Here is a 12180-nt window from a genome sequence, read left to right as displayed (position 1 = left end):
ACAGGCTAGTCTGCGGAACGTCACCACTACTCCACATACATTATACATGGAGGTAGTTTAAACACGCGACTGCCCACAACATCAATTCTTACTATTTCATCCATCCCTACCAATTTTTTTATACCACCAAACATATATATTAAATATATTTACCAAAAACCCGCACAATGGCCCCTAGGAAAAGCAATCCTCCGTGTGTAATCGATCTCACCGAAGACTCGGAGCCGCAGCCTGTGTATGCAGCTCCAGCTCCAGCGCCGAAAAGAGTAGGTCGCAAACGAAAGATTGACCTAGTAGATACCGACCATAGTCTCGTATCCATCCCCTACCAGCAGCAAGCTGGGTATGAGCCTAGAGAAGACACTGAGACAATTGAGTCCAAGTCCACATCAGCAAAGTCGAGAGGTGCGGGGAAAGGAAAGGAAGTTGCAGAACCAAGTTCTGCGAAGGCACCGAGCATAAAAAAGGCAAAACACGCACCTGCAGCAGGAGAAGAGAAGAGACTCGGGAGGTGGCGTTCACAGCCAACCCATCAGCTGAGAGATAGGATACATAGATGTCTTACTCAACGGATGGTTGTGTTGGACAGACATAGGAATATGGAAGTGTCCCCTCCTGAAGAGATCTTCCAAATTGCTGGGAGCACAGGGAATGTCTATCAGGTCCATATTAAACGCCAATCGACTTGTAGTTGTCCAGATGGTATTCAGGTGAGGGTTCCAGTCTGTAATATGATCATAACCCATTGTGCTAATTTGAATAGAATGGGCTTTGTAAGCATATACTATATGTTATGATGAAGGTTCTAAAAGCTCGCGATGAGCTCGTTTATCAGCCAGCCCTTCTTTCAACTGTAAGAGCCGCGTTTTTCCAAATTTTAGAAGAGTACAGTCGAGAAGTATTCTTACCATGAATATAGGAGCTCGAACAAATTTTTCTTAAAGCTCCTGCCGCCCCTGCAAGTGATTTATCGAATAGTGGCCCTAGCAACAGAAAGCCACTTGAAGATGACGACTGCCCTATCTGCTATTCCGAATTTGATAACGAAGAGAGCACCGTATACTGCAAATCTCAATGCGGAACCAATATTCACGAAGTGCGTAAACTTTCCCGATTTGAGGTTATGCGAGGTTCTTGCGGCTTACTTGGTTACAGGCGTGTTTTCGGCAATGGGCCGCCACAAAAGGCCCCGGTCAAGTAACCTGCGTTATGTGCCGTCAGCCCTGGCAAAGCGAAAACGTGAAGTCTGCTCTTATGAATGGAAAGATTGGAGAGGAGGGTTACGTGAATGTAGCTGATCAATTGGGTATGAGTCTTGAGCGTGGTATGTATAGACTATATTCTTTAGAGTGGGTTACGTCCTGCTCACGACTTAAAACAGACACATCAACGTATGCTCCGGGCTTTGGAGCTTACGGTGGATATAGGAGAAGGGGCTATTGGTAGTTTTCTCTTTTCATCTAAACGAGCGATTTATCACTTAGGGATATATTCTAACCACTTCTTTCATATTTTTTTTTTCTTTTTCGTTTTTTGTGACGGTTGATTTATTTCAAGGGCATATAATCTGCTGAACGACCTAAATATCTTTCCTTCGTTCATTTTTTTTTTTTTTTTGTGTGTATAGCTATTCCGTTTACCTGCTCAGCGAGTTCCATTGAGCGAGACTTTACATACAAATATTCCTTAGCCGCAAGTTTGGCGGCCGGTTTTTAAGTGGTAGAGGATCCAAAGTCTCGTTTGTCGGGGAACTCGCTGAGCAGGGAAACTGAGTGCGGTTTCTGAGCTAAGACGATACCATAAAAGCCGAGATAAATACATGTATTTATGTATTGTATTTATATATCTATCGCTAATATAAATAAGGATGAATTTACCCCACTCAATAATAATATTTCAATTTCACCTATCGATTCCTTGAATGTCGTCTAATTACTTAAACTACATGTCTAAATAGAATAGTCAGGTATCTCTGTCATCACGAAAGGTTTCAATTGGATGGTTAAATGCCTCCAGTTTCTGTGGTCTGGCGGGTTACAGCTGTCAATAAACAAAGAATGGGGTGCTTTAAGGGAGACGACATGCATGTTTTCAACTCTTCTTTAAATGACAAACCCTAAGCACTACCGTCATGATATATAATAGTCTTCCGTCCAAGATCAATATCGACTCTACTCTTCCAAAATTACAACCTCACGCGAGCAAGGAGGGGCCCAGCCTGCCGCGCAGCGGCAGGTGGCGTCGAATGCATGCGTGAATTACATATTGATGTTTATTTCCACCATTACATCGAATCCCACGCATATCCGAGCCATTGAACAGGGCCGGATCTTTATACATACACATTCCTTTAGTTATCAGCAGTCCCTCGAATTGATGGTTAATTTCATATGCGGCCGGAGGCCGCTCCTCACTAGTATATGTATATATCAGCCATCACATCTACCGTCAAAATTCTGGTTGCATACAATTGAAGTAATCAATCAATCTACCGTCGTAACTAATATAATTTCATCATTGCCATTATGCATGTTCTTTCTGAATCTAGTTTTTTGGTAAAACCCCCCCCAACTAAATCCTTTGTACCCCAAGTAAAATCCCATCAAGCTCAAGCTAGCTATTAGTAACCCCCGTACCTCTTGGTCTGGAGTTGGTCATGGCGGAAACATGTTTATATTCATAGACTTACACGCAGTAGGTGGGGTAAGTAAAGGGTAGGTTCATTACACGATAAACCTCCGGCTCCTATATACTAAAAATGATATCTTCCGTGTACATTATATGAGTAAGAGTCGCGGCGGGGTAATGGGAGTATTTCAAAACAAAAACGGAATAAATGGTTTGAGTGAGTGTTCTTTTAGTATAACAGAAAGCAGGTTTCGATCACTACCCTTGGGATATCTTCGACTTGAGGAGAATGCAAATTGTTTGATGATTACCTCTCCGCTAATGAGCGACTAGTAGGCATAAAGGGTGAAACCCTGTACTTGTATTGTAGATTGAGTGCTCCGCCATAACTGAAAGGTTGCATGCGAGTATAAATTAAACAAAAAAAAAAGAAAGAAAAAAAAAACCTGTCCGCTAATAAAACGCAATTAGTGAATGATCAATCATAATCAATCAATCAATATCCGCTAGTAAATACATGTAGTTATCGTGTCTGGTTTATATTTAGACAGTTGACTAATTCTATCAATGATCATGGATGACGTTTTCTGTAAAATGAAGATCACCAAATAAGTAGCTGCATGCGATTAATGTAATGAATAATAAAAGGAAAAAAAGAAAAGAAAAGTATATATTGTGTATCATCAGAAATCACTCGACCATATGTACTCATACATGTATGTTATGTATGTATCTCCCTACGGCGTTTTCACGACCGGGAGCTAGTAGGCCACTTTTACTCGGTAGTACACCTAACCCTCACTCCGTGAACCTCTTTTGCTGTGAAGTCACCTTCTGTGACCCCTCCGATACCTATTTTGGTGTCTCCACAATCTGTAGGTAGCTAGATTTTCTGAATATCACCACGCCGTCGTGGGCCTAATATGTCTCCCTTTTTGCTCTGACGAACGAAGGGATAGGGAGTCCTATTAATAGATCGCTATTGACTATGCATACATGCAGTACTAGGTCTTTGGGATGCACAATTGTGCTGGTATTTACTCAAGTATTTTCAACCAAGTTGGCTTCCGCATCTGTAAATCAAGATAAATATAAATCTTTCCACTGTCATTTAAGGTCTGTTTGCCACTACTTGCCAGATTTTTTTCTGTGTCCAGCTGTTTCTTCCTCATCCGGAAATATGGGAGTGCTACGAAGCAACAGCCCTAAAACTTGGTGAATTTGATACTTATTTGGTGAGATAAAGTCGTTGCGACTCTTCCGTATCAGGAAGAATAGGTTCGCTGGACACAGAAAAAAATCCGGCAAGTACTTCTCGCAAAGATAGTGACAAACCCGTATTATTCAATCGACATCTTTCAAACACATCTTTAGGAGCAAGTGGGCTTTACTTATGTGGAGAAGCGACAGAGAATGCTGAGACGAAGGTTCCACTTCGCAATATACCGCTGGTATAAGCTGACCCAAGTGATTATTCACAAGGTGCAGTGGGTTCAAGTATAGTAGTCTGCTAGAATTGATGATTGAAAGATGCGGAGTGTACTATACACTACAGTTATAATAACGTTATGAGCAAGTATAACGGATTCACGTATGCGTTAATTAGCGATCTATCACATGTCCATCAAACGCGTACGATAGAGGAACAAAGCTAGCTGGTCGTAAATATAAATCGATAAATCGGCCAGTTGCTATACTAGACACGGTGGGTCCGTTTGCATATATTTGTGCTCTATCTTTGATGAAATCGAAACGGAGGTCGTAAATCTAGGCTCTGCCAATTTAAATCTATAAATATCATTGCCGCCATAGATGACGCTGATTGGACAGGCACTTTAGTTAAGGTTGGTTTAAAGTTCTTAGCGTGTACACCCTCCCCCGTTTAGTGGCTTGTCAAGCAGTAAATTAAGCGATTTTAAGCCTCACTCCAACACCAAACGTCCAACATCCATATTCCTATATTCAGAAAACTAACCCCCAAGACCTCCAAATCATGGCGCGCCCCCAACAGCCCCAATTTCAAAATTCCCACCAGGAGCTCTCCCTTTACTCTCACATCACTTCATCACGACAGCCTCAGATTCTCCGCATCATCTCCGGCATTACTGGCATGCTTCCTGACACTTCACTGCACCACACCCTCGTCTTCAAGCCCAAACGGCCCAAACAACTTGGTCCCGGTGGCGGTACAGAGCTGTACTATGTGCACCTTGTTTCCAGGATTGATGAGACACAGGAGGCAGAGGGGAAGTGCTATGATGTCCGGAAACAGAAGTGGACGATGACGCTGGAGGATATACCGGAGCCGACACGGAAGCCAGTGACCAGTAGGAGTGTGTTGAGCTCAGACATCAGTGAGGGTGATGCTGTCGCTTTTATGGAGAGCTTGGGATACACGTGAGTTTAGGTGTCTGTAGGCGGGGTGTGCTTCAATCAAGATATTGATAGAACTGGATTATAGATTCCAGGCAGCGTATTTCACGAAGTCAGAGCGGCTGGTGCACAATAACGTCATTATTAAATTGACACAGATATTAATCCCATCAAACCCTCCGGCCCCAGATAATACAGTCACGCCGTCGGCAGATGAGATGCTAGGAAACCCATTCCCGGTGTCAGCTCTGACACCGCTCGACCCGGCCAAATCATGGATTTTGAAGGCGAGCGTACGAGTTCAGAGCAACCAAGACGTAGAGAATCTCAATGTTGGAGCGAATGAGCTGAAGGGGTTCAAAGAACTAATGAAGGGGATGTGTGATTTGGAGGTTGCAGAGAGGTTGGCTTTGGATACCAGGGTGAGGTGATTAATTAGAGACTAGTAATTCACTTGCTGTGTACTTAGGACGATTGAAGTCACCAGGGATAACATTTGTATTATAATATTCTGAGATACTGTGCCCTCTAGGTTTGGTAGCCCACATGCAGTATGGTAGATTACCTATAAAAACTCGTTAGAAGGTGCATCTACTAGATATATCTATACTTAACGGGTTCCTGGTATGCACCCCATGTTTGCGGGTCTTTTTTTGTAAACCGCCCCATAATGGGGTAATTCCTAGATCATTGTGGGTAATTAATTTGCTATATGAGTCGAGCGGTGGAGGGTTGAGACGGAGAGGTTGGCGGGAGAGATTCCAACCAAAAACTTGGCATCGAGTTCCGATGTAGTTGAAATCGCCATGCCTCACCATTCGTCTCGCCCAACCCTCCACTACCCTAGCCCCGACTTCGCGGGCTGGATACGATTGTCAATGATCGTTGAGATATAAAGTATAAAAAAAAGTCTACAATTACAATAAAGGTTAAAGACTAGGGTATACTAGGCCTAACAAGCTCCACTCATTCCATCTATCCCCTAGGTTACAAAAACCAATCTTAACACGTTCCCCCCTCCGCCCCTCCCCTTAAAATCTTCAAAAAGCTCTGTACGACAGATATTGCCATAACACAGACCCCAAAGACAACTGTTGCGCCAGCAACATACGTCTTCCAGCTCCTCGTTGCGAGCTTCATATAGCACAGCGGTGGCAGTATATACGCTAGTGCACATGCACTTGTGGCACCAATCAACTCAAACACAACACCCAGATCGCATGTAAGAAGCGACAGTACCATTGCAGAGACAACGTGCGAGGTCCCGAAGATGAGATGACGCTTCATACTGAAGGGAGCGTCGGGGAAAAAATAGGTTTCGACTACTTCTCGACATACAAAAGCTTCCAGCGGGAGCGTGGTTAGCATGTTGAGGCCAAAACAGCTATAGTTTGATGTTAGTACAGGTCCTATATAAATCTTCATATGGGTGAGAGAGACAGACAAACGCGCAATGTTAACCATGACGTTGTTAGAGGGGAAGTTATTGAGGACATTGCCTTCAGTTTTGTCACCGAATGTGAGAAAGCCGCAGACGGCCATAAGAAGACAGGCAATCATGGAGATTCCCGTGGAGTAATGGGTTACTTGCGCAAAACGGTCCAGAGTAGGTGTTTTGAGGGAGCCATAGATCAGAAGCGAGTTATGGTGGCATACAAATGCTGGTGGACCGTTAGATATGGCTCATTCGACTTGGAGGAAGGGCGGAGAACGAACCGAACGAGATGACACCAATAGCTTGGAATACTCCATCATTAATTAGAAGCATGTCTTTTCCAAGCTTGCCTTTCATATCTTCGGGTACGGTGAAGCCTTGTGTTATCACTGTGAGGACAATGATGAGCATTGATATGAGTGCTAAAGTCGACGCTTTCGCAAGCTTTGCAATATCACGGTACCAGCTCAATGGGTAGGATATTGTAAGTATGAAGATTACAATACATGCTCTTCGATTAGTGAATATGCTGAGTATAGCATTGGAATCTGCAGATGGGAAGAGCGCATATATAACGTGTGGAATTGTGTCACCAACGATTATACAGAAGGCTATCATGCCTCCGAAGGCGCTAAAAAGAATTATTAGAGGTTCGACTTGAATTTAGGCAGTAAGCCCGGAATTTTGGGTGGGAACGTGTTTTGCAATAGATGCAATTACTCACAACGCCCATTGTGCAACCTAAAGGGGAGAATTAGCCTTGTACTTATTACATGTAAATACACCACTGCAATTATTACTGGGAAACCAAAAACTTACCGAAATCGCGATCAATCCAGGTCTTCCAAAACAGGCACTGACGGTAGCTTGAAATGACTTTGTGCCACTGAGTTTGGAGTTTATTACTATTAAGTTGATGGTCCAATCGACCTATGCATATCGTCAGCTGCAGCCCTATCGCCTGTGCGGAGAAACCAATGCAATGCAGGAGTTTTAGCGTAGGCGTCATAGTGTACCTACCGTTACCGTCAATCCCACTAACAAGAATATACCCATTCCAAGCCCAGCTTGTCGAAACGCATATGGCTGTCCTATATCCCGGAGTATTTGTTAGTACGCGCGTCCTAAATCCCTGGTATTGCGCGCGCGCGGGTGTCAATAGATGTAAGCTGGCCTACCAATGATACCCGCACCAATGATACTATTGGCCATATTCATGAACGCCATCTTCATACCGCTCTTTGGACGTGCATTCTCCAGAAGCTCTCCGAACTCAAACTGTGAAGTTGGCCTGCGACCTAGCAATCCTTCGTCCTCATCGTCACTATGGAGATAATCCTCCTCTGCCGTCCAGCGATCTCCCGTCTCTTCGTCCTGATCATCACCAGGAGTCTCGTCTAGAGCAAACCGGACCGTCCGGTTAGGTGTACGTGGAACTGGCTGTAGAGGCGGCACTGGTGACCGACTAGGTGCGGGAGCTTCGGGGGTGACAACTAAATCGTCCGATGAGTGATCCGACGATAGAGCCGAGGAGAGAATTGAGTCATTGGAGCTGCGCCTTAGGGGGCGGGAGCTGTTGGCAGTGTTGGAGCTAATTAGAGTGGAGGGAGTGGACATTTCAGGTTCAAGGCATGGTTAGTTGTAAAGCTTGTGTTCAGATGGGGGGTAGGAACTTTGGTTTGGTTTCTTTGATCGGCAGCCGCCGTCCCGTCATCGGATTTGCAGGGTTCTTTGGTTTCCGGGAAAGCCATAAAAGCCTCAACTCTCGGACATGGAAGATCACTCGCTTGAACGAATGCTCTTCTGTGAGAAAAGATTAAACTTGTTTCGATATCTTGATGATATTTGTGTATGGGCCTTTCTAGATTAGTAAATACATGTAGCGAACCTAGCTGGTTCAAATTAGCTACCGCATTAATTCGTTCGAACGGCCGGTCACACAAGACGTTGAAATTCCCGTATTTGGTTATTTGTCTTGAATCCCCCTAATCTTCCCTCATATTAGCTTGAAAAGGCAACTTCGACGTCTTGTGTGACAGGCCGTTCGAACGAATTAATGCGGTAGTCAATCAAACTAGAAGGGCCTTACCAGTCTATTTGCAAGCACAATACAGGATAAAGAAAGTAAATCACAGGCGACAAAGAATAAATATACGAAATAAGTAAAGTGCCTACATAGCCGTTTTGCACGAGGTAAAGAAAACAGAAATGCACAGATGAGCTATTATGTGCGGGTGAGATAGCATGACCCTAATGGCCGGGTGCGAGAGCATGATCGATCTTGTATCATTTGCCCTGGTTGGTCATTTGTCATCGGCCAAAGTTTGCCATTAACTGAGTTGTGACCCTGTTTCTACTGTAGATATGATTTGTGTGTGTGCATCTGGGGGAGTTTGGTGAGACCCCAAGAGTCTTGGGAGAATGCCAGAAGCATATTTTGTCACTCGCTCCAACTTCACATCTTGGCATCAACTCAACGACAATGCGTGTATATAACCATCAATAAGCCCCCCCGGCGCAGACACAGAATCACAATAACGTTTCAAACTCCCGATGCCGCTTTTTAAGCAATCATAATTAAGGTAACCATGAGATCTCTAAATCTCAAGTAGGGATGGCAGGAGACAATTACTTAACCTGGAGATAGGGGTAGTTTAGCGCTGTGGTTGAGGGCAAATATCACAAATATTACGCAAGGACACTCATGGGAAAGGCTTCTGACTGGATGGTAAGTCTTGTTTCCTTGACTAGAGCGAGAGCCAAGGAAACAACCTCAAGGATCATTCCTCAAGCTACTACCTACTCTACGTATTTACATATAAAACTCGGGTCTTTAGACACATGTATGTATTTCTCCATGGTAAAGTGTTAATAGACAGAGGCTTCCTAAACTGTTCCATCCATTGATTTCCAATGCTAATCCATGAAGTAATGATAATGGGTACGTACAGCGGCAGGTAATATGTGATGGAACCGGCTGAGACACAGTGATACCCGTTTTGGGTAAAACGCCACCAACATACGGTATTTGCAGGTATAACCGTACCTCATGTCGTCCCATCACTTATTACCTGTCGCTGTACATAAGTATTTCATGAATTTCCGTTTTGTTAATTTTGGATTCTACACAATACTTTTTTTTGGCCCGGCAAAGCACATACAAACCAAAAGGAAATCAATATAAAGAAAGGAAGAAGTAAAAAGACTACATAATAGTGCAAAGAGAAAAAAAAGTACATCAAGAAATAAGAGACAAACCACATGAAGAAGAGAGAGGAAAAGAAAGAAAGAAAAAACCAAGACACAGTTCGAGAGTATACTACAAGAGCAAGCCATCCAGCACCACCTAAGAAATTTTAACTCCTTCCACTCGCCCGCCCGTCCATGCTGCTTTGCTATATTTATTCCGACTTGCTCTTCTTCTTCTTCCCATCTTTGTCCTTCTTACTCTTCTTCTTGTCGACTTCGCCGTCGGTCTCAGCCTCTTTCCGTCTCTTCTTACTAGACTTGTCTTCTTTCTTATCTTTCTTTTCCTTCTTTGCTTCCTTCTTTGCCTTCTTCTCGGCCTTTTTCCTTGCCTCCTCGTCCGTCTCCTCGTCCTCCGATGACTCGGCAGCAGGGGTGGGTGCCGAAGGAAGAACGGCAACGATCGTCTCCTCCCTCTTCTTTCCCTTCTTATCCTTCTTGCTCTTCTTCTTTGTTTCGGCCTCGGAGTCCTCGGAGTCCTCGGAGTCAGTGTCCATCTCAACATCGTCTTTGATGGCCTTGACAGCAGCCTCCGCGACAGCCTGTGCGGCAGATGGTGCATCCTCCATAACGGCATCAGCGTCAGGGTTGTACTTCTTAGCCTCCTTGATCTCCCACTTGCCGGGTTGCCTAGCGCCACCAACAGGAGTAGCATTGGCATTCGCACCTCGAGGAACAAGTGGCTTGCCCTCAAGCTTGCGGACACGGTTCTCAACCTGGGCGCGCATGGCAAGACCGAGAGCAGCGGACTCATCCTTGTCCTCAGTGAGAGCGTCAACTCTCAGACCAAGAGTGGTCTTAGTTGCGAGCATACGGGCGATCTTGCCCTTGTTCTTTCCAGTTGATTGACCAATGAGGGAAGCGTGGTAGATCAAACCATACTTAGGGGTATCATGCTTAGTCTTCAACGCTCTGAAGAGCGCCTTCTCGGCACCAAGAATCTGGACAGTTGAGGCAGGTGATTTTGCAAGGTTCATCAGAGAACCAGCGTGGGCGATGAGACGAGCCCCGACAAGTTCTCCGACAAGAACAGTCAAATTGGGCGCAATAGCTGACATACGGGCTGACAAGTAGGATGACAATTGCTGTCTGTACTCGGTGAATGAGATAACCTGCTCAGCAAGAAGGGTGATGTTGTTCAAGTCCTCATTGGTGATCTCTGTGCCCATAGAAACCTCGGCGGCAGCCTTGAGGGCGGTCTCAATCTCCTCAGGGAGGATCTCCGAGAGATCAGTTGTGGAAGCCGAGGATCGCATGCCCATAGTCTTGATTACTTTGGCGTATGCCAAGTTGTCGTTGATGATTTTGCCCATTTCGGGGAAATGCCATCCGTACCATTCCTTGACACGCATAGCGTAGATGTTGAGCTCTTTATCGAGATCATCGAGAAGGGCGATCGCCTGAACGATCATGGTGTCGACCTTATCAGGGCTGAACTTGAGCTTGTGGCGTGACAGGGAGTGGGAGAGACCCAGTGACATGGTGGAGACGTCTGAGGGTGTGAGACCGGGAATGAGCGCGGTGAGGTGCTCGCGGATCGCTCGGTACAGGTCATGGGTGCTGGAATCAGATATTATGGTGAATGAGAGACCAGGGAGCTTGTTGATGGCAATTCCTGCAACATGTTAGGATACTGGCAAAACCACAGATCGAAACAAAACCAAAGGTGGGGTGGATGGTAAAACATACCCAATTTAGGGTCAGCGACAACGAGTGAAGCCTTCTTCTCATCCTTGACCGATTCCAAAAGATTTGAGAGCATAGGCGAAACCTTGTTCTCTACAATTGCAGTTACTTCTTCTAGCGCAGTAGCAGCACTGTCGAACTTTGCGAATTGCTTCAACTTCAATCTTTATATGAATTGAGATGTCAGCTATTGTTTTCGCCTTAATTGATCCTCCTATGCATTGGGAGTATACACTCCCATATCATAAAGCCAAACGGTAAGAGAGAAACATACAGTCCAGCAGCGCCCTCAGGTGTGCTCATCTCGCCAGCAAGGTCATTCTTCTTTAACAATTTCTTGTCCTTGGCCTTGAAAAGAGCATAACCAGCACTGGTTTCGGTAAGAATTAAAAACGTCATTGTCTCTTCTATCCTCGTGGGGGGGGGGGGGTGTGATTGATTAACACGGGGTTTGAGCGTTGTGATTGAAGTTGGTTGGAAGAGGTTGAGGAAGGGACTTTGCAGGTGTGGACGGGCACACTTTTTTTTTGCAGAAGAACTTTTTTCCTGGGTTGTTGTTGAGCCCCTAACAATAGCTTTGTTTGTGGGGCTGTTGTGCATCGATCTTGGCAGGGCACGGCAGTCTGTCTTTTCCTAATCCTGGACTCGTCCCGTCCCCCGGACCTGGAGACAGAGAACTGAACGCCGTGGGGAAATATTCATACTCACCGAGCAAACATGCAGATCTGCCAGCTCTCGTCGGGACCTAGAATCCCAATTCCACGGAAACAAAACAAAACATTATAGTTCATTTCCCCAGGCCCCATATGTCC

At 45.0% G+C, this 12180-nt stretch overlaps 4 protein-coding genes across 4 annotated transcripts; 2 read left to right on the top strand and 2 right to left on the bottom strand.

Annotated features, from left to right (window-relative positions):
• Window positions 1-167: 167 nt before the first annotated feature.
• LAJ45_00872 (uncharacterized protein) lies at window positions 168-1446 on the top strand (the record flags this gene model as incomplete). Its single annotated transcript, XM_046110471.1, has 5 exons — window positions 168-710; window positions 764-853; window positions 920-1096; window positions 1156-1324; window positions 1382-1446. 5 exons carry the CDS (start codon window positions 168-170, stop codon window positions 1444-1446), a joined length of 1044 nt encoding a protein of 347 aa, XP_045977164.1.
• A 2799-nt stretch (window positions 1447-4245) lies between these two features.
• Window positions 4246-5432, top strand: LAJ45_00871 (uncharacterized protein; the record flags this gene model as incomplete). The annotated part of the gene is made up of 4 exons (XM_046110470.1): window positions 4246-4260; window positions 4468-4472; window positions 4549-5025; window positions 5090-5432. 4 exons carry the CDS (start codon window positions 4246-4248, stop codon window positions 5430-5432), a joined length of 840 nt encoding a protein of 279 aa, XP_045977163.1.
• Window positions 5433-6003: 571 nt separating this feature from the next.
• On the bottom strand, window positions 6004-8053 carry LAJ45_00870 (uncharacterized protein; the record flags this gene model as incomplete). Its single annotated transcript, XM_046110469.1, has 7 exons — window positions 6004-6385; window positions 6446-6662; window positions 6718-7067; window positions 7161-7177; window positions 7256-7366; window positions 7457-7527; window positions 7615-8053. 7 exons carry the CDS (start codon window positions 8051-8053, stop codon window positions 6004-6006), a joined length of 1587 nt encoding a protein of 528 aa, XP_045977162.1.
• Window positions 8054-9837: 1784 nt separating this feature from the next.
• Window positions 9838-11767, bottom strand: LAJ45_00869 (uncharacterized protein; the record flags this gene model as incomplete). The annotated part of the gene is made up of 3 exons (XM_046110468.1): window positions 9838-11297; window positions 11372-11532; window positions 11643-11767. The coding sequence occupies 3 exons, from the start codon at window positions 11765-11767 to the stop codon at window positions 9838-9840; spliced, it is 1746 nt and encodes a 581-aa protein (XP_045977161.1).
• Window positions 11768-12180: the final 413 nt, after the last annotated feature.

Source organism: Morchella importuna (assembly GCF_003444635.1).
Source record: "Morchella importuna strain M04M26 chromosome Unknown Morimp01GS001, whole genome shotgun sequence".
Taxonomy (NCBI): domain Eukaryota; kingdom Fungi; phylum Ascomycota; class Pezizomycetes; order Pezizales; family Morchellaceae; genus Morchella; species Morchella importuna.
Note: the sequence above shows the minus strand (reverse complement) of the source record. Positions and strands in the feature narration are given on the sequence as shown.